Source organism: Micropterus salmoides, unplaced genomic scaffold (assembly GCF_014851395.1).
Source record: "Micropterus salmoides isolate LMB-PRFRI ecotype aquatic unplaced genomic scaffold, ASM1485139v1 Ms_hic_scaffold_5, whole genome shotgun sequence".
Taxonomy (NCBI): Eukaryota; Metazoa; Chordata; class Actinopteri; order Centrarchiformes; family Centrarchidae; genus Micropterus; species Micropterus salmoides.
In genome coordinates, this window is record NW_024044237.1 from 28167297 (window position 1) to 28190133 (window position 22837).

At 38.1% G+C, this 22837-nt stretch overlaps 4 protein-coding genes and 1 long non-coding RNA gene across 7 annotated transcripts; 1 reads left to right on the forward strand and 4 right to left on the reverse strand.

Moving 5' to 3' along the window:
* Positions 1-1018: 1018 nt before the first annotated feature.
* On the reverse strand, positions 1019-19448 carry LOC119888266. Its single transcript, XR_005441875.1, has 3 exons — positions 19435-19448; positions 18291-18297; positions 1019-1917 (listed from the first exon to the last, which is right to left on the reverse strand). It is a non-coding gene; the product is annotated as an uncharacterized LOC119888266 (long non-coding RNA).
* Positions 1932-6436, reverse strand: eif4ea (eukaryotic translation initiation factor 4ea). Of its 2 annotated transcripts, none has more exons than XM_038698756.1 (7): positions 6392-6436; positions 5443-5546; positions 4977-5072; positions 4778-4841; positions 2903-3016; positions 2515-2654; positions 1932-2360 (listed from the first exon to the last, which is right to left on the reverse strand). In XM_038698756.1, the coding sequence occupies exons 1-7, from the start codon at positions 6407-6409 to the stop codon at positions 2246-2248; spliced, it is 651 nt and encodes a 216-aa protein (XP_038554684.1). In that variant the 5' UTR covers positions 6410-6436; the 3' UTR covers positions 1932-2245. The 2 variants fall into 2 exon arrangements, with proteins under 2 accessions (XP_038554684.1, XP_038554683.1); XM_038698755.1 differs by lacking the exon at positions 6392-6436 and adding an exon at positions 5966-6052.
* On the reverse strand, positions 7863-12111 carry LOC119888263 (alcohol dehydrogenase class-3). The gene is made up of 9 exons (XM_038698754.1): positions 12025-12111; positions 11363-11464; positions 10845-10986; positions 10667-10754; positions 10194-10413; positions 9280-9540; positions 8902-9037; positions 8332-8470; positions 7863-8180 (listed from the first exon to the last, which is right to left on the reverse strand). The coding sequence occupies exons 1-9, from the start codon at positions 12040-12042 to the stop codon at positions 8156-8158; spliced, it is 1131 nt and encodes a 376-aa protein (XP_038554682.1). The 5' UTR covers positions 12043-12111; the 3' UTR covers positions 7863-8155.
* Positions 14384-16577, reverse strand: gar1 (GAR1 homolog, ribonucleoprotein). Its single transcript, XM_038698757.1, has 6 exons — positions 16384-16577; positions 15763-15917; positions 15562-15621; positions 15341-15455; positions 14998-15132; positions 14384-14914 (listed from the first exon to the last, which is right to left on the reverse strand). Exons 1-6 carry the CDS (start codon positions 16562-16564, stop codon positions 14904-14906), a joined length of 657 nt encoding a protein of 218 aa, XP_038554685.1. The 5' UTR covers positions 16565-16577; the 3' UTR covers positions 14384-14903.
* On the forward strand, positions 16997-22597 carry LOC119888261 (alcohol dehydrogenase class-3-like). Of its 2 annotated transcripts, none has more exons than XM_038698752.1 (10): positions 16997-17101; positions 17232-17278; positions 17474-17575; positions 17935-18085; positions 18171-18258; positions 18369-18588; positions 19883-20143; positions 20422-20554; positions 21410-21548; positions 21863-22597. In XM_038698752.1, exons 2-10 carry the CDS (start codon positions 17261-17263, stop codon positions 21921-21923), a joined length of 1173 nt encoding a protein of 390 aa, XP_038554680.1. In that variant the 5' UTR covers positions 16997-17101; positions 17232-17260; the 3' UTR covers positions 21924-22597. The 2 variants fall into 2 exon arrangements, with proteins under 2 accessions (XP_038554680.1, XP_038554681.1); XM_038698753.1 differs by having other exon boundaries at positions 17051-17101; positions 17232-17408.
* The last annotated feature ends 240 nt before the right edge of the window (positions 22598-22837 follow it).

Consider the following 22837-nt stretch of genomic DNA (forward strand, 5'->3'; position numbering starts at 1 on the left):
TCAGACATTTTGCATCTTTGTTCAACAAAGGCATTACTATCGCTATGTCTTTATTTTTTAAGCCTTAAAGTGCCAGTGTCATTGTGGCAGGGAGCTTCTCCTGAGTTAGACCACATCAGTCATCTTGAGTGACAGTAAATCAGCTAGGCAACCATCTGGGCTTGGACTCTGGGTAGTTGTCAAATAGCATCTAGAATTGCATTGTCTTGTGTTATATCTACCATAGTTTCTTCCCACAGTTTGCAGAGTTAGACCCAAGTAAACTGTTCAATTATCTTAAGATGTTCAAAACTTGCAAGTAGTGATTTCAGTTAGCAGCAGAAAAACAACTAAAGACTAGGCTCCAAAGCTTTCAACAAAGGCTACATGTTGTATTTCATCACGGGTTAAACACCTCACCTTTCAACTTCTTGAGACATTTCTGTGGATCTCTCTTCTAATTTCCTCTTAGTTGTCTCTTGCGTGAAAATGTGCCTTGATTGATTGTGTCAATTAAAGGGAAGCTTATTTGAAAGGAACGGGAGAGGCTGTGTCGCTCTCAAGTAGCAGTCAATGGAAGTCATAGATTACTTAAAGCCCATTTGAGTCCAACTGCAATATAGCCTAATAAAGATGAAGACCAACTGAGACATAAATTACTGTAGCTACAGCTACAACAGAAATCTATTTATCTACCTTAAATAGTCAGAAAGCAAACATTAGGCTGAATACCAACTTAACTACAATGTCAGTCTAACAATAAGAGAAGATTAACAGGTGTGTCTCTTGTCTCTTGGCAATAGTAAATGCCATAGATTACTTAAGATCATTCCCCTCAGCTTTGTTGGTACAAAGAAAAGCAAATACTTTTCCATATTTGGTTTCCAAAATTGCATAAAAGGACTTTTCTGTCTCTAAACCACTGCCAAGATGGATTTTTTTCCAAATCAAACACATAGCATGCAATTATCATTTAACAGTCAATATAATCAGTTCCTAATTAAAACACATTTTCAGAGAACACACTTCACTGTACATATTTTTTTTACATCACTCCTTTAATTTACTGCTCAAAAAATGGGGGCAGGATGTCTTTTTCAAGTCAGTTATTCCACATACAAAACAAAATCTGGAAAGGAAATAATCCTACTATGTAAACTGCAGTGGAAAAAAATAACTTAATTATGTAAACTTTTTAACTCAACATTTTACCCTGTCCAATGGCTTGTGCAAGCAAAGAAATAGACGGCAAAATTTACATTTGGAAAATATCCTCATTGAAGACATACTGTGATACAAAATGCAATTTTCATCACTGACCTTTCAGTGCTCTGAAATGCAAAACTCTAGCATTTATAAATTACATTTGCTCAGTAATAAATCTGAGGTACCACATGGGATTACCCATGCGTCCTGCTGGATTTTGATGGGAAATCTGAAGTTTATACTCGAGTGTCAAAGAAGTCAACTTGAAAATATTTAGACAATAATGAAGCAACGTAAGTATCTTTGAACATATGGTTTTAACTCTTCATGTATTGCACAAGCTGCTTGACAAGAAATGAAACAGTTCAAACTAAGACCCATTTCCAACACTGGCAATAAAATAACTAATTTGTCAAATTGAAAAAACAACTGCATAAAGATGGCAAAACGTTCTTTGACTACATGAAAACCAGTTTAATATATCCCCCCCCCTATCAATTTGTTGGTTCAGTTCAAGTTCAGAATATGTGGGTTAAATCACAATGTATGGTTAAAAATTCCACTGTGCAACTAAATGTGCAATATAGCACTACATTTATACTGTAGACTGACTGAGTGACATGTGCAGTGCTAACAAAAAGCTACAGTTTATACTGAAGTAGAAAATATTTTACTGCCTTTAATGTTATGTACTTTAAGACAAAAATTGTTCACACACACACACACACACACCTGGAAAAATGAAATAAATTCTCCACAAACTGCATTTATAAATGAAATCAGGGCATTAACACATCTTTTACTCATCTTAGACCCACCACCACAATAAAGTTCTCAAATAAAAGTGCTACATTTTAACTTCACATACTATCACCATAAACAAAAGCTTTGGTAAAGTAGCAACAAATAAGCAACACAAAAACAAAGCAATTTTATCTCCACTTCTAATGTTTGTTCGTGGATAAACATGTCCGCTACATTCATGGAAAAAGTACAGAAAATATATGCTGGGAACAAAAGAAAACACGGAAACATGGTTGAAGATTCTGGTTTACGGTCCTCAGGCAACAAACTTGTTCTTGGTTGTGGAACCACTCTTTGTGGCCGTGTCTGCATGTGACTGGTATCCGATGATCACTTTTGGTGGAACGCCCAATCTCTCTTTATACACACGCCTAAAAGACAAACAAAAAGGGACAGGAAGAACAAACAGGTGTTGCATATTAACAAGTATAAAAGGAAAAATATTCCCTTTACTATGATTTAATGTATTGTTGATTTCTTTTTGACATCTATTTGTCATCAATAATTGTGACTACTTCATGTTACCCTATGTGTGTGATGGCCTCTTTGTTTTCGTAGTCTGTGGTCCATACTGCTATTTTATCTCCTTTGGCTCGGACGTTAATGACTGCTCCACACACATCATCACTGTGGTCATCAAAAGCTTCACCCACAAGACACAAGAGCTGCAGGAAAAACAGTTATTTCCAATTACCTTGTTATTGGGGAGCAGTTCCTTTTCAAGTTACTAGCTGATGGGCTTTTTACCCACAGCAAACACTGACCTTTCACAGAAGGAAAGCACAGGTGTTACTAACATTAACAATGGCTCAGTTCTATTCAAGGGTTCTGCTTTGATGCGACGTCTTCGCTGGAAAAGGCCTACAAGATAAGACTAGTTAAACTAACCAGTCCTCGACAGGACTGAGCATACCGTCTCCAACCAGAACCGATCCAGGTCTGATCTGCGCTGCTGCTTGGACAGTGTTATCAGCCAGCGGCCACCTCGTCGATTCCGCTCATCCTCCCACATTGGCTCAATCCCATCCTGGATCCAAATAAAAAGGTCAGACAACACAAATATCCCAACATATGATTAATAAATAAAAGGCTTTAATTTATCAGCTTCACTTTAGGTGGATGATTATAATAAATCATTTCTCCTTTTCTTTATTTCTCATGCAGATTACCATCTAATTGACATTTGTACATTATATAAATATAAAATGGACAGCTTCGCTATATACTGAATTTCATAAACTGTTTCAAGAATACCACTTTTCAAATTACTGTACAAATTCAGTTACTGTAGTGTGCTTAATTAAAATAGTTTATACTACATAAAAAAAAAAAAAACCATCTTACTGTAGTTCAAAATTAAATTGAGTTTAAACCTAAAAACAGTATTGTGCCGTTTACAAATACAGTAACATTAGTGCAAATAGGCCACTAAGCCACAGCTTGGCAGTGGTTTCAATGCTTTCATGGTTCAAAAGGAAGTAAATCTAATTATTGACCATTATAAGAAACAGAAACCCCCCACCCCAAAACTTAGATGTGCTTTTCAGGAAGTTATTGCCAACTGAATTCTCTAAACATGTTTTGTGCTACAAAGTTTCCATGCAGGAACAAAAAAAAAAAAAAAAAAAAAAAAAAAAAAAAAAGAGTCTTGTACTCTGCAAATATGACTTCCCAAGCAGCACCAGATAAGTAAACCACCAACAACATTGTGCTCTGTTAATCTGGGTGTGGTGAATTAAGGTGTCTGTCCTCAGGATGTGTTTACGTCTAACTTGTCTGGTTAGGTTTTAACACCATGTGGTACATTTAGCAGTTAAGATGCAAATAAAACTCTGATGTGCCTCAATCATATTTTAATCATACTTCCATGCTAACTTTAGAGAGTTTGTGGTGAGAATAGTGTGGTCAGAATGCCATGGATTCTGAAGAAAGCAATACGAACAAAACGCTGTATTTTAATTAAAATGAAGACGATCACATATCAAAAGACTGCATCAGAGTTACAGGGATGTAGCTTGCTCCGCTCTCTTTTGATGTCTACCTGCAAGCCAGCGTTTTCCCTTCAGTTCTTTGAGAATGCAACAAGACAGCCTGGACGTGACACTTGAATTCAAAAGCTGAACTAAAGACGAATCATCTGCTGATCATGGCAACTCTCAAGAAACATCTCTTGTCTAGTTAGATATGCATTTGGTAACCATGTCAGCATGTAAATGCAAGGATTTTCCTACAAGGTACTGCAGCAATCCCTTATAAACAATGAGTAAATCTTAAGTAGCAACGATATCTCATCATATTGCAGTACGATTTGCCAGCTTTCCATTCTGTTTCTAACTTTCCAAGATTATTTATGTTTCAGTCTTGACTGAACCCCTTTCATAAGCCTTGTTGTTGCCTCAGATAAGTAAAGTGCAGTGAAGTGCAGCCAGACTTGCTGCTAATATCTCAAATACACTGTGTTCCCCCACCCTATGGGTACATGTATCACTGATGATGGAGAATCACAAGTCAGCAAAACTCAAATGTGTGAATTATCCATCAGACCATGGGACTTGAGGTTTAATACTCTCGGTTCCTTTATAATAAGATTGTGTGCTCTAAATGGACCAGAATTAAAATGGTCCTGAACAAGTGCACCTGATCCTACAGGCTTTGACAAACTGAAACTATACCCCTGTCCAGTCCCCCTAAATATAGTGAATACCTATTAACAGTGGAAGCAAAGAAAATCCAATTTGAAGTGTGTATATTGTACTATGTCAAAAGACCGTGATTAAAGCAGTTCTACCTTAAACAGCGAGTAGTCACAGCCAGACATCAAGTTACTTGATAGTTGAATGTGATTGTATAATCTGGGAAGGAAAAAGGATATTTTATGTTCAGCAACATACAAATTAAGCTGAATTAAGCTGACATATTATATAATACCTGGATGGATGAATCAATTTTGTACAGTAGGCTATATAGCAATAATATAATATACTTACGCCCAGAAGTCTTCTACAGTGTCAAATTTGGAGATGAGACGAAGGTTGGCCTGCCATGTTTTGCTTTTGTCATTCTTGAAAAACCAAAGAGCCCACCTGCAAATCAAAGAACAGTTACTATAGACAACCTGTGTGTGTTCCCTCATCTGTCATGTTGCTCATTAACAACTTGTTTTACTAGACAAGATGCACAAATTATCCAATGAAACAACTGTATCCAATATTAGGATGCAAAATACCTGCTCAAATCATAGCCACCTTTCAGTATCTTGACTGATTACAGCAATGCCACATGGCCATTAAGTACTAATTGGCAGAAATTAACTTTAATGTCCCGGTCCTTCTAAATTCTAGACTGTACTGATGTAGGCCTACTTGTTAGCAAAATTTTCTGCAAATGTAATTATAACTTCTTGGCTTTGTTGGGTTTAAGAATGAATAGATGGCAATATAGCCGTGGTCTTACCTGTTTTGTAACGGATGCTTGATGTATGATTCAGGACTTGCAACATTTGAAATGGTTGTTTCGCATTTTTCTTTTTCAGGTTTTGCAGGAACTGAGGTTGACACCTAGGAAATAATAAAAACAAAGTTCTTATTTTATTTTATAGTCATAGATGAGACACTTTGTGTGGTAGGTATGTGTATGAGGGTGGAATGTCCTTGTCCCTGCGACGAATGTTAAATAAATTTTCACTTTTGCTCTTCTTACATGTACAATTGCCTGAATGTCCCACCCCTTTCCATCTACCAAACGTAACGGGGGCTAAAAGAACCATCCTTCATAATATTAATCCAGCAGTGAGTAGAATAACGTCAACTCAAAATGAAGGTGTACTTGTAGAGGACTTGGGAGATGTCTTCAAAAAAATATAGCATAGCAATATAGCAAGTTTACCGTTTTACGACTATAATTACTTTGTTTACTATAATTACTTTGTTCATAATGCCCATTACAAACATTTAGCTAACTTAGCTGTCTGTGTTACCTCTAAGACAAGGAACACATCACTGTTGACAGAGTAAGTTAATGTTAGCGAGGCGTGCGTCCTCTCATTCATACAAGTTCATCGCAGGTTTACCGACTAAGATATCCACTCGGTCAGCAGTGCGTTTTAACCCGGTGTCCCTGCGTTGATTAAGTTAACGTTGCACTTCGGTAGCAGTTATTGTGACTAAAATCAACGTCCATACGAACGTTAACGTTAAAGAATAATGTTAAATAAAAAGTGACTAACGTCAGTGTTAACCTAGTGTGCTGCTAACTTAATTGGCTAGCGAGTTCTGTCACCTGTCAAAGGTAATAACAGGAAGTTTAAAGAATTAAAACTGTATTAAACACCGTCGCTGTGTTTTAACAGTGGATAAAAGCATGGCTTGTGGAATGGAAGCCCAGTTTGTTGTACTACACTCACCACCAGAGCGGTCGCCATCTTCTGGAAATCACATTCAGTTTTTTAGCGTGTTAAAATAGCTGATTGGGCCATCTGGTACTCTATACAACGCATGCGCAAGAAGGACAAAAGGTACATGTTGATCCAGGGATTTATAAATGATAATAAATGTGCTTATACAATTAATATGTTACAGGAACTATCTATAGAAATATAATGTTTATACTGCCTTAAGTATTATGCCATTACTTTATTTATTGCACCTTATTTTTCTTTACCTTTATGTTTTCATTTAACTTACCTACATTTTTATATAGCCACTTCATAGTATGTTCCTCTTCCTGCTGTTATTTGTTGTGAACCAAATAAAGATTTTGGGGAGAAAAAAACATGTTGATTCAGGGTGTGGGTCACAAGTCATCCTCCTTCAATTATTGAGAATATGCACCATGGCTGGATTATAAAACATTCCAAATGTATCTGAGGTAGTAGTGCAATCAATTGTCTTTGAAGTAAAAAGAATAGATCAGATATTAGTGGAGAATTGTGCCATATATGTACTTCAAGTAGTATAATGTGACCATTCTCCTGCTGTATTTACAAACCATATAAGAAAAGACGTGATCAGTAAAAATGCTGTGTATACAGAACAATAAAACTGAGTTTGTCAAGATAAGGTGGTCACAAGGGGGTTTACAAAGCCTGTTGACTAGAGAAATATGCTTTAGCAATATTGCTGATGGTGATGTCAATGTGTTACTGTCAACATAAATGTCAAGGCGTTGACATGTTGTATGGGTGGCAGGGTGACCCACAGAGCAAAGGGGAATCCTGCAATGCCAGGATATTAGGTTTCTTTATATAGTCCTTATCAAAATAAGTCTACAAGGTAATCACAGGAGATACAAAATTAGGACATCCCCTCAAACAGACAAGTCACTTTTTAAAAATGTACAATAGAGATGAAACATTAAAAAGTCCCTGTGGTAGTACATTTGTGCAAAATACATTGATTTGTTATGTAACTGCTTGTCTTGGATTGCACATCATCTGTATGTAGGAGTCTAGTTTGGAGTGCAGGCAGCACAAACATTAAAATGAGCTTCATTACTGTACTGCATATTGGGGTAATTTTGCAAAAAATAGTTTCCCACCCTTCTTGAAGTATATTATACTTAGTATATTATAACCATGAATATTGCACACGACAATGTGCAGGCTTAGCAGGAATGTGCACTGATAAAACATGTTCATCTGGGCAGGAAACACACAGGAAATTAACAGCAAATACTTCTGATCATGTGATTACAGTTATCTTTTACTCAGGATTAAGCTTGTGTTCCTTTCAGGATGTGGTATGCTTTCTCAGTCTGTGATTGTCTTACCAAAAGGAAATGATAGGTGTTGTCGATTATTAAGTATGAACTGTTAAATTAAATAAAAAATAAAATTATTATGAACTAAGGCTGACTAAATGAGGCTGAAAGAGACCCATTGTTGAATGATCTTTATATGAACAGCAGCCAAATGCATTTATGTATAAATGTAATGTTTTCTTATAAAACATCACACCAGTCAGTAAATAAGCAACAAATGGAAAATCAGAGAATAAATGCATTTTCAAAAAAATTTTATGACTTTGTTTCAAACTGATATTCTGCTGTTAAATGATTTTCTAATACTGAAACTTACGTCAACAAAACAAGTGCAATACATTAAGTGCTGCAACTATGGAAGGAGACTGTTTAAAGGCCGGATGTGAAGGATGTTAATGTTTCAGGCACCTCAGAAGGTTAGCACTGTGCGGATGCTGCAATGAGAAAAAACAAAATAATTAGGTAGGACATAAAAAGCTAGAGTCAACACCAAAAGTTACAGACAGCAAAAAGTGAAGGGGGCTTTACAAAGTAGAAAAACAACAGCAAACACAATTTTATGCACTAACTGCACAATCTTCTCACCTCTTTCCAGCATGCATGAGGTCAAATCCCTCATTGATCTTTTCAAAGGGCAGAGTGTGGGTCACAAACTCATCCACCTTCAGCTTCTTATTCATGTAGTCTTCCACCAGTTTAGGAACGCTCTCCACACTCTTCCAGCCTGAGAGTTAATATCAAAACTAGTTTAACTGGAATTTTCATTTAGCCAAAGCCAAACAGTTTGAAAGGGCAAGGTAAAAATACTAGGGCAAGGTGCCTCTTCCCCAACCAAAAAGAGGGGAGAGATAACAGATAATTATTTAAAACGACAAATTATGATAAATTACAGTATTTTATATGCTCAACTTAGTGTTATAAAAACAGCATGCCTTCTACAGTTGTTCCATGACTACCTAAATGCTAAAAAAAGACTTACAAATACAGATATTTTCATTAGAAAGTAATTTGTTATCTTTTGGTCTTTCTCAGCTAAAACCTTTACCTAATAAAGTGGATCCTAAAAGGCTTAATTACCCATAATTAAAGTGCGCAAAAGGTTTGAACTCGCAGAAATTTGGAGTTTGCAATTAATTCTCTAACACAGTCAGTCACCTCCAAAGGCTGTGCCCCTCCACACTCGGCCTGTCACCAGCTGGAATGGTCTGGTCGAGATCTCCTGTCCAGCTCCGGCTACACCAATGATGACACTTTCCCCCCATCCTTTATGGCATGCCTCCAGAGCAGCTCTCTGAAATAATACAATGGTACTTTTCCTGGTTTCTATGAATTGCCAACTTATGAAAACTGTTTTTTGTGCTACCTTTTGAGTACACTGAACACTATGTATACCAGCTCTACCATGTACATCTAAAACCAACCAGAATGATAAATGAACACAGTTACTGTAAATGTTTTATATGTTGCTTACTTCCATTTCTATATGATGTCCAGAAAGTTCAAAATACATTTTGAACACAAAGTAAATCTCACCATGATTTGCACGTTTCCAATGCACTCAAAAGAATAGTCCACACCCCCGTCAGTCATCTCCACCAGAACCTCCTGAATGGGCTTGCTGTGGTCCTTGGGGTTCACACACTCAGTGGCGCCAAACTCCTTAGCTTTCTCAAACTTTGCAAGGTTGATGTCCACACCAATGATCCTGGTTGCCCCAGCAACCTTACATCCCATAATAACAGCCAAGCCAACAGCTCCAAGGCCAAATACAGCACAAGTGGAACCAGGCTCAACCTGAGGATGTGAATGTTGAAGAAGAGCACTATGAAAATGAAAGCATTACTTAATAATTTTGCATATAGTGAATCTATGTATGAACCCTAAAGTTGTTTGACTGATGTAGCCTATTTAAGATATTTGTTTTTACAAACATCAAAGCTGGATTGGCTTACTTTTTAATATGGTGCTATATTGCAATTTCTCTCTTTTTGATGGATGCAAGTACCAGGGAGAAAAAAAAGGAGAAAAACATGGAAACATACATCATAACTGTGTGGTCCTATGTCATGCTTTCTGTAAAATATACCAATCTTTTTCCCACTAATAAATAAAAAATAATTACAACAAACACCTAAAAAATAGATGGTTCAAAATAATGTCACTATGAAAATAAGAAAAAACAACAACTTGGAAACAGACCCCATGGCAACAATTCATTTTCACATCAAATCTGCATAATTAATGTGGGTGACCCACTTCAGAGTAAAACCTGCAAACAAAGTGTTCATCTCTTTTCATTGTGTCCTTTGGGCAAACTTGTTCTGCATAACGAGCTTTAAATAATACACTGTGTCACAATTTTCCAACGGCAGTTACCTCACTTTAGAAATAAACTTGTACTTGTGCTTCTTTTTTGTAAGCAGGCAATCTCATGCTGTGGTACCCACCTTGGCAGTGTTAAGAGCAGCACCATAACCTGTAGAGATGCCACATCCAAGAAGGCACACTTTATCCAGTGGAGCTTTCTCGTTCACCTTGGCCAGAGAGATGTCAGCCACTACAGTGTACTCCGAGAAGGTGCTGGTCCCCATGAAGTGAAACACTTGCTTTCCCTTGCAAGTGAAGCGTGATGTGTTGTCGGGGAGTAGGCCCTGACCCTGGGTTACTCTGCAGGGTGGAAGGACAGGGAAAAGATGATTTTTTTTCATGAATGTATGATGAAATTCAATTGCTTTGTACGACGCAAGCTCAAACTGATGATGACTGCACTTTGATTTGGTTGCCCTGAGGTGGGGAACCTGAGGCTCTGAGTTCCACGATTGAGGTTGCAAAAAAAAGACATTTTCTTGTTCGGTATTATCGCTAAAAACAGACAAGCTTCACCAACTCAAGGTTGCATAAATTTGTCTTACAGCATTACCTAATTTTCTGGCAAAGGTTGGTCTTGGGGTTTTTGCAGAATTTGCATTCACCACACTGGGGCACATACAATGGGACGACAGTATCACCTTGGTGAAAAAGAATTGTATACAATTAAAAATCATACGACATAAGACATACTTATTCAAAACACAATATCTTGTCTGGCAGCTCCGTACCTGGCTTGAATTTGGTGACGCCCTCACCAATGCTCTCAACTGTTCCAGCACCTTCGTGGCCCAAGATGACAGGGAAAAGTCCTTCAGGGTCACTGCCACTCAGAGTGTAGGCATCTGTATGACACACCCCTGTAGCAAAAATCTGACAGGCACAGGGTCATTTAAAGTTCATGTCATGTTGCTAGATGCAAGACAGGAAAACGTAAGCCGTTAGGCCTGATATTAACATTATTTTAATTTATGTCTAACTAGGGCATTCCTCAGTTATGACACATCGAAGTCATACGAGTCTGTTTCTAAAGCTTTAAACTTTGGGCTAGGTGTGATTCTTCCAGAGGAGATTGTAGATTCCCTTTTCTACTTGTCATGCTGATAAAAAAAGAATACAAAAACTAGATAGGATCCGGAAAGAGCATCTTTACTGAATTGTTCTTCTAAACTTTTAGGCAGGACTCATATCAGTTGCATTCATGTCATGTCAAAGAAAAGTGGCAATGGTATGCTAATGTTTGGTTTACCTTGATGCGAACTTCATGGGCCTTAGGTGGGGCTACCTCCACCTCTTCAATGGAAAGAGGCTTCCCCGGTTCCCAGGCAACAGCTGCTTTGCACTTGATAACCTGAAGGCAAAGTACAGTACGTTTTTTCCCCAAACGCTGCTTCTACAATTAACTGAGTAACTGCAGCCATGTGATGACTGGGGCTTTACAGTGATGCCAAGTCGAGCTAGGTGCAGTGTAGTTGTCCTTTGGACTGTGTTCAAACTTACGCACAGCCAACCGAGTTCCAGTAGTTCGCTGTTGGGAGTAAGGTCCTGCTTTAACAATAACCCAATATAGCTTTATCAGTTGCCTTATGATTTGTAAAGCTAAATGAGAAGTGGCTAAGATTTATCATTCTGGTCGTAAACGCTTTCTTATAACAATTCTCTCGGGGCACGCGTTGCGACAATTTGCAACCACCATTTGCGACTGACTGACCAAAGATCCCTGTTAACGTTAAGTAATGAAACAGAGATTCTTTGTACTTGTTCATTCAGCGCAAGTAAATGCGTGCACGTTACTTGTAATAACCTCATTTTTTATGCTGTAAGTGACACTGATGCCACCCTTACGACACATACATAAGGAAAGGATGCATTTAATATATATTTTGCACATTTTGGCAGAATTATACTTACTTTTCCAGCTGTCTCCATGTTCGGTCCTCAGCACAAGAGGTTGGGGCGGTACGCAGCCGTAAAGGAGTTAAAGCCCAGACCAATCAGAAACGACAAGGGTAAGCATGACGTAGGCACGGAGGATTTTTTTCATACACAGATAACGTTACATTGTTGGCCTTGGAAATAGTACTTAAGACAAAATGAATGAGCTAATTCAGTCTACTGATAAAGCCGCTATTAAGTGGAAATCAAACAACACCAAATTGATGTCTTCATTTCTTAATATGGACTGGTGAGGGTATATATATATTTACATTTATCTGATGCACGCCTCTGGAGCAATTAGGAGTGTCTTGCTCAGGGACACAATGGGGGATAGGTCAGAATGGGGGATTGAACCCACACCAAAGGCATAGTCTTATCCATTGCGCCTTCACCACCCGTGCAATGCAATATATCTACTGCACTGATTTGTATAAAAATAAGTCAAATTTGCTATTTTGTTTATTTCAATGCAGACATAAAAATAATTATTTGATGAATATTTAATTACTATTGTATTTCACAAATAGGTCAAATAACCTAGTTAAAATTAAAACCTATTCCTTCTTCTATTGTTCATGTCAAAATTTCAACTACCTGACACAAGATGTCTCAGTATCCATACAGTCAGCTCCATATATATTTGGACATTGACACAAGTTTTGTTATTTTGGCTGTTTATAAAAACATATTGAAGCTACAATTAAATAATCAATATGGTCTTAACGTGTAGTCTCGCACCTTTAATTTGGGGGTATTAACATCCACATTGGAGGAAGGGTTTAGGAATTAGAGATCTTTAATATGTAGTCCCCTCTTTTTCAAGGGACCAGAAGTAATTGTCACAATCCTCGAAAGCTGTTTTATGGACAGGTGTGAGCTACTCCTTCGTTACTTCATTAATTAAGCAGGTAAACGGTCTCGAGTTGAATTTGCATTTGGAAGCTATTGCTGGGAATGCACAGCATGCGGTTAAAGTGAAAAAATTAAAAAATCCATCAAGAGAGAAAGCAGGAACATTAGGAGTGGCCAAATCAACAGTTTGGTACATTCTAGGGGAAAAAACAACACACTGGTGAGATTGCCACACCAAAAGACCTGAATATACACGGAAGGCAACAGTGGTGGATGATTGTAGGATCCTTTCCATGGAAAAGAAAAACCCCTTTACAACATCCAGCCAAATGAAGGCTCTCCAGGAGGTAGGAATATCAATATCTAAGTCACAGGCTTCTAAACCATTCATAAACCTCAAAAATAGAAAGGCCAGATTAGGCTTTGCCAAAAAACATCTATAAAAGCCAGCTCAGTTCTGGAACAGCATTCTTTGGACATATGAAACTAAGATCTACCTCTACCAGAATGATGGGAAGAAAAAAGTATGAAGAAGGTTTGGAACCGCTCATGATCCAAAGCATACCACATCCTCTCTAAAACATGGTGGAGGAAGTGTGATGGCACTGGGTCACTGTATATTATGTGACAGAAGACAGAAGCAGATGGATTAATTCTCAAGTGTATAGGAATGTATTGTCTGCTCAGATTCAGCCAAATTCAGCAAAGTTGATTGGACGACGCTTCACTTTACAGATGGACAATGACCCAAAACATTCTGCGAAAGCAGCCCAGGAGTCTTATAAGGTAAAAAAGTGGAATATTCAGCAGTGGCCGAGTCAGTAACCTGATCTCAACCCGATCTAACATCCATTTCACTTGCTGAAGACAAAACTTAAGGCTGAAAGACCCTCGAACATACAACAGCTAAAGAAGGCTGCAGTAAAGGCCTAGCAAAGCATCACAAAGGAGGAAACCCAGCGTTTGGTAATTTCCATGGGTTCCAGTCATTCCAGTCAAGGATTCTCAATAAAGTATTAAAAACATTTTATGTATGTTAATTTGTTCAATTACATTTGAGCCCCTAAATAAGGGAACTATGTATAAAAATGTTTCACATGATATTATAAATTAAAGCTGAAAGTCTGCACTTCAATTGCATCTCAGTTCTTTAATTTCAAACCCATTGTGGTGGCATACAGAGCCAAAATTCTGAAAATTGTGTTACTGTCCAAATATTTCGGACCTAACTGTATGTGCACTGTAGGTTTCAAGTTTCCACATACATACATTATTCTGCACAGTAAAGGTTTCACCTCAAAGTGAAGTAAATGAGCTAATTTTTGAGTGAGGGGGAACTTAATATTCTCTGCCTACTTTCTGCCACTTGCAATACAAGTTTTTTCCTATTCAGGATAACATTATTTCAGAGAAAAACACATACTTCCACTTCAGGATGGCACTCCACTACTAAGACATGAAAATTCAAATTAAAAGACAGTTACAAAGCACCTTTTAATTGAGACCTTTGACAGAAATGTGACAATATTCTGCTCAAGATTTTACAAATGATGTGTGTTAAAAGATTTTCAACTAACAACATACAAAGGCCGATTCCCCACACATTTTTCCACCCCTGAGGAAATGAACACATGGAGGTTTGTGAATGTATCTCTTGAAATTTACAAGTACAAACATGTCATGTCCTACAATCAGCACAGAATAATGACATGCCTGTTCACAAAAGGAACCAATAATCCCCAACAGGCTAAAATGGTCCTTGTTACACACAAGCATACATATGAACCTTTTAAATAAAAATCATCAAGATCCATCACACATTCAAAACTGGTAAAAAAATAAAAAATAAAACAAAAAGAGAAAATGCATTCAAGTTCTACAAATCGAGGCAATGTCCATATTCTGAGTCCAACAGGCCAAATACTGGCATATGATGCAGCGTTTTGCTTGTGTAGCAAAAGACTGAGATGAGACAGTCACACCAGACCATCACTGTCGTATCATTTGCCACCTACAAGTAAACAATAAAGAAAATGAGTATCTTCGTACGAAGAGGGACAATAACAAATTGTAGAACACTGAAAAGCGACCAACCTCTGAATCCACGTCCACCACCGCCGCCTCTTCCTCTGAAGCCTCCTCCGCCACGGCCGCCTCCAAATCCTCCACCACGGCCGCCTCCAAATCCTCCACCACGGCCGCCTCCACCCCTGCCACCTCGAAAACCCCCTGAAACATAAACAAAAGCAAAGCAGAATTAGTCAGACCAATCTTACAAGACGTGCTGTAAATAGGCAGAAAGTTTTCTTTTCCACTTTAGATAAACGGCAACAAGGCTGAGAGATAATCTTAGTGCCCATGCGGGAGAAAAAAACTACAGATTCTACATTTTTCTACACAAGATTAATTCAAATGAGACAAGGTTTGGATGCCTTACCTCCACGTCCACCACCTCTTCCTCCACCTCTGCCTCCTCTCGGGGGACCCTTCTCTCCTGGTGGCCTGGGGAGGAATCTTTGCAGTGGGAGGAGCTTCATTGGATCTATATAGAACTTAATGAGACGTTGTAAATTACATACGGTGTAGTACGCACAGGCACTGAAATGCATTTAAGTATGCCAATGAACTACTTGTAAGAATGTAAGACATCTTTTGTACCTTCTGAAGTTTCTTAAATGAAGACGCCTTCATATTTTCAGAAAGTTTGACTGAAAAATACTGCAAGGACAGGTTAAGGAATGGAACAGATGTTTGAGCAACAACAATGATATTTAACCCCCAGAAGCTGACCAGTACTTTTGGTCACAACATGTTGTTTTAGAGGCACAGAAACTGAAATAAAGACAACAGAAAGGATACAAAGTCCCGTAGCTGGCCGAATATCTCATCCACCTTCCCAATCTGCTCCTTGTTTTCCAAGTACACTGGAGCGTTGAAGTAGGGAACTTTGTTTTCCTCTGTTGTACACTTGCACACAATGTCATCTTCACATGGATGCAAGAACTCTCCCAGTGCTGCAGAGTGAAAACACAGTGAAGTCACAGTTAGTTGTGCAAAAGGCGTTCTAGCCATCATGACAAAGGGGCCCAAGTTCTTGTGTACTTGTTTGCTCATCAGACAGGGCCATATTGTTCAGCCCACAGTCGTGACTACAACTTAGATGTTGGCATGAACGGTATTTGCAAAGCAGAAACTGGTAATTATGGTAACTTTCCTGTGACACTAAACACACAAGTGGCATTATTTAAAGTCTGTTATGGCTTAGGGCTAAGGGTTGACATAGGAATTGGGCCCAACTGTTTCGGGCATTTACAAGTTACCCCCCTACTGACTGTATTATTGTCCCTCTCTATACTTTAGTATTATCACTTTATTACTCAAGCCTTAAACTTATTCAGGATGATCAAATAACACACAGGCTCCGATGTTAGTTTCTGCAACATCTCTCAACATTACTCGTTTGTGATGTAATGATCTTACCGACAACATATTCCGGAGGACCATAGTCTTGTCTATTAAAACCACCTCTGCCGAATCCTCCACCACCTCTGCCTCCTCCATATCCTCCTCTGCCTCCTCCATAACCTCCTCTGCCTCCTCCACCTCGGTTAAATCCTCCCCCTCTTCCACCACCTCGTCCACCTCCTCCTCTGAAAGACATTTTTCTTCAAATTCTGTGTGAGAAACACGTAAAAAGAGAGAAAGGAAATAAATCAGAACAAAACAAACATAAAACACGTGAATTAATGTTTGGCCTTCAGTTACGAATGTGATATAAACTCTGTGAAGCGAATTAAATGCATTTAACGTGCTCACACCATGGATTCAGCAGAAATAGCCGTTCCAACTTAGCTAACATGCTAGCTCACTTCATAAATAAAAAGAACTACACAATCCACCCGTATGTTCTAACACAAACAAATTAGTTATGTATTCGCTCCAAAATACAAACGTTGAAAAGTCTGCAACACTGTTAAAGCAAATTACTCACAAATTCGACCGCGGCCAACTTCAGCTATTTACTCCGAGGGACTCCCATGCGATGACAACACGTGTGACCAAAGGCTGCCGTAAAGGTATCCACCAGTGTCGGGAAATGTCGTAAATGCGGCATGTATATTAAACGCATCATACGAGAGACAGTTTATTTGGATCACACCCTCCTGGGTGACTCATCCAGACAAGCATAAGAGACTCGGTCAGTATGACTTTACAAACTTCATTGTTAACATACATTGGCACAAAGTTTTCTCTGTGTGGCTTGGCGGTGTAACGTTACACATGTGTAAATATTCGAATAATAATATACTTATTTTGTTCAAATGCAGGCAACTTAATTAGCAAACATCACTGAAAAATGTCAACAACAGGCCAGGTAAGAAAAAACATATATCTCTGATATATTCAGTGTTTGTTTCATGACGCTCAACGCCCAGTTTAACCCCATTTTGAGCCTCTGATTTGGAGACAAGACCCAAGACGCAAACGGAGGCCACGCCCAGCCAGTACGTCTCTGCTCATTCTCAAAGCACTGTGTGATTCCACAAACACATGTATTTTTCTTTGTCAGGTGATCAAATGCAAGGCAGCTGTTGCATGGGAGCCTGGGAAAACTCTGTCAATTGAGGATGTGGAAGTGGCTCCCCCTAAGGTCCATGAAGTCCGCATCAAGGTCAGCTGCTCAACCAGACTATGTAATCCAAGAAAATATGAACATTTTGTTTCCAACGTTAGTTGTACATTCAAGCACCTGTGAAGACACAGCAAACCTACTAGTGCAAACAGATATTATGTTATATAATGTAATTAACTAACAAAAACAATGGCATAATGTTGGATTACCATCACTGACAAGAAAATACTATATTTCAAGAGGATGTTACTTTCAATTTGACCATGCTGACAGAAAACCTTTTATTAAATTTCACTTCCTTTGTCTCAGTTGGTTTCCTGTTAGAATGAAATTTGTGTACCAACCACATTCACTTCTTAAAACTGTTCCATGAATCAGCAACCAACCTATTTGTACAGATTGTTGCCACAGGCGTGTGCCACACAGACTGGGAATACCTGTATGAGACTGGAAAAGGGATGAAATTTAGACCATTCCCTCTAGTTCTCGGCCATGAAGCAGCAGGTGTAGTGGAGAGTATTGGTCCAGAAGTCACAAAATTCTCACCGGGTAAATTGCACAGCTCACTACAAACACATTTTTTGGTCTTTATATATACTGAAATAGTTTGTCTGCTTTTTGTTGTTTTTCTTAGGTGACAAAGTTATTCCTCTTTTTCTGCCACAGTGTGAGAACTGTGAACGATGTCAGAGTCCTAAAACAAATCTGTGCAGGAGAAACTGGTGATTTTATTACCACATGTTTAAACGCACACACACACACTCCATATTTGTCCACACTATTGCTTTCATGCTGTTAAAGTACTCATTGTTTCTTTGTTTGTGACTTTTAGGTCAAATACTCAATTGGGTGTATTGGCTGATGGCACAAGCAGGATCTCTTGCAAGGGGCAGCATGTATACCAGTTCCTTGGTGTCAGTTCTTTCTCCCAGTACACTGTGGTTCCTGATACCTCACTTGCAAAGATAAGAAGTGATGCACCGCTGAATAAAGTGTGTCTGCTAGGCTGTGGTGTCTCCACTGGTTATGGTGCTGCTATTAATACAGGCAAGGTAAGGGGATGCAGAGCTGCCTGACACTTGCATTCGAATAATAACTAATTTTCGTCAACTCTGATGTGGACCAGTGGTTGTTGCTTGCAGAACCCTGCCTTGCCAACAAGACAGATGCAGGTGCAATACATTCACAAAGATTTATTCACACATATGACCATTAATAAACATTTGAGCTTATTATAACAAAATTGATTTACTATTTGAAGGGAAAGTTTTAATTTATGTATTTGACATATTCCTAAGTTGCTGTCCGGTGATGTTAAGAGTATATGGCAGGAATGTAGTTATTTATTTCCGCCACAAGATGTCAGTAGATGAGCACATGAGCACTGCATGTACTTAATTGTTAAAAAAGATCTTAGGGGTCCCAAATTCAACCCCTTTTGTATTTTTTTTGTCATATTTTTTGCATATAAACCTAAGTCTGTGGAAAAAACTAAAGGTGTAAATATAAAGATATGGAAAGCATCCCCCGAAACACAACATATAAAATATTACTTGTTTTGAATGTTGAACAAACTTAGGACTTCTCAATAGCAAGGCTCCTAGAGACTGGAACAATCTGCCAACTTTCTTGACATCTCTGTAGTATCTAGGTTCATTTAAAAATGCTCTTATTATTCACCTTACAACAGACTGCTCCTATTAATTATTGTTACTTACTCTTATACTGTACTGTTTTATTATTAGTGTTGGTGTCTAGATTTTGTGGCATGTGCATGGTACGTGAGTGAGTGTGTTTTCTTTTTGTATTCTTAAAATGTTTACTATTGTAAGTGTGTTTGGTGTTTGCGTAGTCTTATATTATTTTTATTATTATTATTATGTTTTTGTTCAGGACACCCTGGAAAACAAGATGGTACATCTCAAGGGGATTTATCCTGGAAATAAATTTGATTAATAATGTAAGGGTAAACACTTAGCTGAAAACAAAGTGAAACTATGATTGAAACTAAAACAATGACAAAGCAGTATTGCATGCCTTCTTTCAAAATAGCTAATGGAATATTTAGCTGAAGTGAGTTTAAAGTGAAGTTGAATTTATATATTTGATATGTACAGTAGAACACTTTAAAACCATGCTTGCATAATCCGTGACAAATAACACATCAAAAGCCGTGAGGCTTAAAAGCCTGATTAATTAAAAGCAAGCTTACAAAAGAATACAAGTTAAATATAAAATAAAATATGTGCATAATGGATTTGTTTATGAAAATTCAAAATGTACTATATATGTTGATGAAGTGATCACAGTTCTTGGTTGACTTGCTCCGAAATTGTTCGCATCCAGGTTGAAAAAGATTCCTTGTGTGCCGTGTTTGGGCTTGGAGCTGTCGGACTGGCTGCCATCATGGGCTGCAAGGCTGCTGAGGCGAAAAGGATCATTGGGGTTGACATCAACCCTGACAAGTTTGAGAAAGCCAAAGTGTTTGGAGCCACTGAATGTGTCAACCCCAATGATCATAGCAAGCCCATCCAGGAGGTTCTGGTGGATATGACAGAGGGAGGAGTAGACTTTGCTCTGGAATGTGTTGGAAGTCCACCTGTCATGGTGGGTGTCTCAATCTTTAGGGTGTTTCATCTTTTTGACGTTTTTAACATTTCATCTTTATGAAAATTCAGTCCTATGGTTACAGTAGGAATCCTCTAGTCTATACAGTTTAACTATTGAGTAGGTCTACAGTATAATGCAGTATGTGCACACAGATAAATTTTTAATGGTGCAATTGTTTTTTTTTTCGTATTCTAGTTTCATTGGAGTCTGTGATTTTATATATTTATTCAAAAAGTAGTATTAATTAAGACAACTGGTGCTATGTGTTGTCCTAGAGTGCTGCGCTGGAGTCTACAACAGATGCCTGGGGCGTCTGTGTCATCGCTGGGTGGACAGAGACAGAAGTAATGAACGTCATGGTTGAAAAGATCCTGATGGGACGCACTTTGAAGGGCACTTATTTTGGAGGTGAACTTAAAACAAGTTACCAGGCCTTTTAGTTTCAAAAAATGGCCTTCCACAATGCTTCCAACACAATATATGGTAATTGGCAAGATGGAAAAATTGAGTGATAAGTGAAACTTTAAATTAAGTGTATCATCATCCAATTAAAGATCCATCCTAAAATAAGAAGCCCTGTGTAAAGTCAGCTGTTGCATTTCAGATCTGATGTTAGACTATATTTTTACTAAAACACTGGTAAACATTTTTTGATTATGGCTTCAAGTAGTTAAAAGATCATAAAAATTAATGTATCACAAGGTTTCAGAGCCTAAGATGTTCAACAGTCCCAAACCAAAATTAGTATTGAATTTACAATTGTATAAACCAGAGAAAAGCAAGAGTCAGTAAATGTTTTGCTCAATTAATGACAAACAATTATTGGTCATCTAAGGATCTACCAGTTGATGTTTTCAGCTAGAATTTAGATTAAAGAGTAAAGACGTTTTTCTTGGGTTACTGTTCAGGCATATAAAGACAAATTCACTGAGAAGAGGCAAGTAGCTAATTCTATCTTCAAGCCAGCTTCACCAGAATGCAGTGTCGCAACACAAAATGTTACTCTTTCAGTAAGCCAAGAGGCTCATCATATGTTCACATATGATTAAAGTAACAAGTTTGCCTCCATTATCGGGATTGTCAAATTTGAAACAAAGGAAATCACTAATTGAACTTAGAAAATGATGCAGGCTGAGGAAAAGTGCAAAACACTTAATCACAAAACTAATATCTGATATGCTCTGAACGTCAACAATCTATAATATCTTAAGATGACCCAGTCACTTGTTTTGGTTCATGAGGACTCCTTATCCTTTTCTAAAGGTTGGAAGAGTGTGCAGGATGTGCCTAAATTGGTGGACAGCTACATGGACAGAAAGCTGAAACTTGATGAGTTTATCACCCACAACCTACCGCTGGATCAAATCAATGTGGCCTTTGAACTTTTGAAAAGTGGGAAAAGGTAAACCCTAAATGATCTATGGCTGCTAGTTTTTTAAGTCTGTGTGTGTTTATCTCTCCTTTTATTACTCTGACATTAAGGGGGCAAAATCAGTTCACAGTCACATTATTGTGACTCATAGTCCTATTTGAAAAGGTGGACCCCACAAAGCTCACCAGAGTTGGATTAAGCATGTATTGATTATGGCTGTGGTGAGGAATGTCAGGGAGTGACAAAAAGAAAATCTGTGTGTGTGCAAAACACTGTCAAAATTGTTATCCCCTGAGATTTAATACTATTATATAGCTACTGATATTTGTATTCTTCTTTTTTAGCATCCGTACTGTAATCAGTCTGTGGCAAGAGAAGACTAAACCTGGAGTGGCTACCTTCTAATATGATGGATTGACATTCAATGTCATTGTAATGATATTTTGAATACAATTCTGTAGTGTATTTTTTAAAATGTTATTCTTGACTTTGTAGTAAAGCATCTCATTGGCCACTAGATGGCAGTCTTATGCCATGTAAAAGCTTATGTGTTTGAATGCCATCTAACTTTATGAAGACATTGCTTTTGTATCTGCAAAGAATGTTGTGTTTTTATTCAGAATATATATATTATATAATCTGCAGTAACAAGATTCTCTCTACATCTGTCATACTTGGCAGCTACAGCGATTCTGGTTCTGATATCAATGTGAAGTGGTAGTTGGAATTAAATACCCTTGTATAGAAGGTAGGGACACAGGAACCAAATGGCAGAATCTGTCATCAGGCATGGAGAAGTATATGCCTCATGTGGTCAGGCTTACCAAATTTTGTCCTTGGTAACATTATATATTGATTTAATAGGGAGCCGACAAGATGGGCTAGCGTGACAGTAGTGGGCTGTCAAGACAGAAGACAAAAGGTTTTTTGGGGAATGCTTCTCAGTGAAGAACTGAAATAGCTGTCATAGGAATTTGTTTTATTGAAGTTCCATTCAGATTAAATGAATACCCTTGGCAGTTTCCTCTGTTTTTCCATCTTTATTTAAAATGGAAAATAAATTGTTGATACTCCTCTTATGTTGGTCTCCTCTGCTATCAATCACAGATTATATATCTTAGACCCCCCCTCCTCCTTGTCCTCCTCCTCGCCCCAAAGAATCTTAAAGTAAAGAAAGAAAGAAAGAAAGAAATCAAAAGCAGAATAATGCAGAAAATGGAGCAGTAGAGGGAGATAAGAGAGGGAGATCAAAAGACAAGTTTTGACAGGTGGTTATGTGACTGAGCACCCTCATCTATAAATGTTGGACATGCTCACAG

Excerpts from the sequence above, each read along its gene's own strand:
- eif4ea (XM_038698755.1), bottom strand. The coding sequence starts at position 6,037 with ATGAATGAGAGGACGCACGCCTCGCTAACATTAACTTACTCTGTCAAC. Across the intron at positions 5,547-5,965 it reads ATGTGTTCCTTGTCTTAGAG|GTGTCAACCTCAGTTCCTGC; the intron begins GTAACACAGACA and ends ATTATTTCCTAG. Across the intron at positions 2,361-2,514 it reads GAGGCCATCACACACATAGG|GCGTGTGTATAAAGAGAGAT; the intron begins GTAACATGAAGT and ends TTTGTCTTTTAG.
- LOC119888263 (XM_038698754.1), bottom strand. Across the intron at positions 8,471-8,901 it reads GAGGGGCACAGCCTTTGGAG|GCTGGAAGAGTGTGGAGAGC; the intron begins GTGACTGACTGT and ends ATTAACTCTCAG. Across the intron at positions 8,181-8,331 it reads CTCATGCATGCTGGAAAGAG|CATCCGCACAGTGCTAACCT; the intron begins GTGAGAAGATTG and ends TTCTCATTGCAG.
- gar1 (XM_038698757.1), bottom strand. The coding sequence starts at position 16,564 with ATGTCTTTCAGAGGAGGAGGTGGACGAGGTGGTGGAAGAGGGGGAGGA. Across the intron at positions 15,456-15,561 it reads CATTTAAGAAACTTCAGAAG|TTCTATATAGATCCAATGAA; the intron begins GTACAAAAGATG and ends CGTCTCATTAAG. Across the intron at positions 15,133-15,340 it reads AAGAGGTGGTGGACGTGGAG|GGGGTTTTCGAGGTGGCAGG; the intron begins GTAAGGCATCCA and ends TTTATGTTTCAG.
- LOC119888261 (XM_038698752.1), top strand. Across the intron at positions 18,259-18,368 it reads AATCTGTGCAGGAGAAACTG|GTCAAATACTCAATTGGGTG; the intron begins GTGATTTTATTA and ends TGTGACTTTTAG. Across the intron at positions 21,549-21,862 it reads CTTTTGAAAAGTGGGAAAAG|CATCCGTACTGTAATCAGTC; the intron begins GTAAACCCTAAA and ends CTTCTTTTTTAG.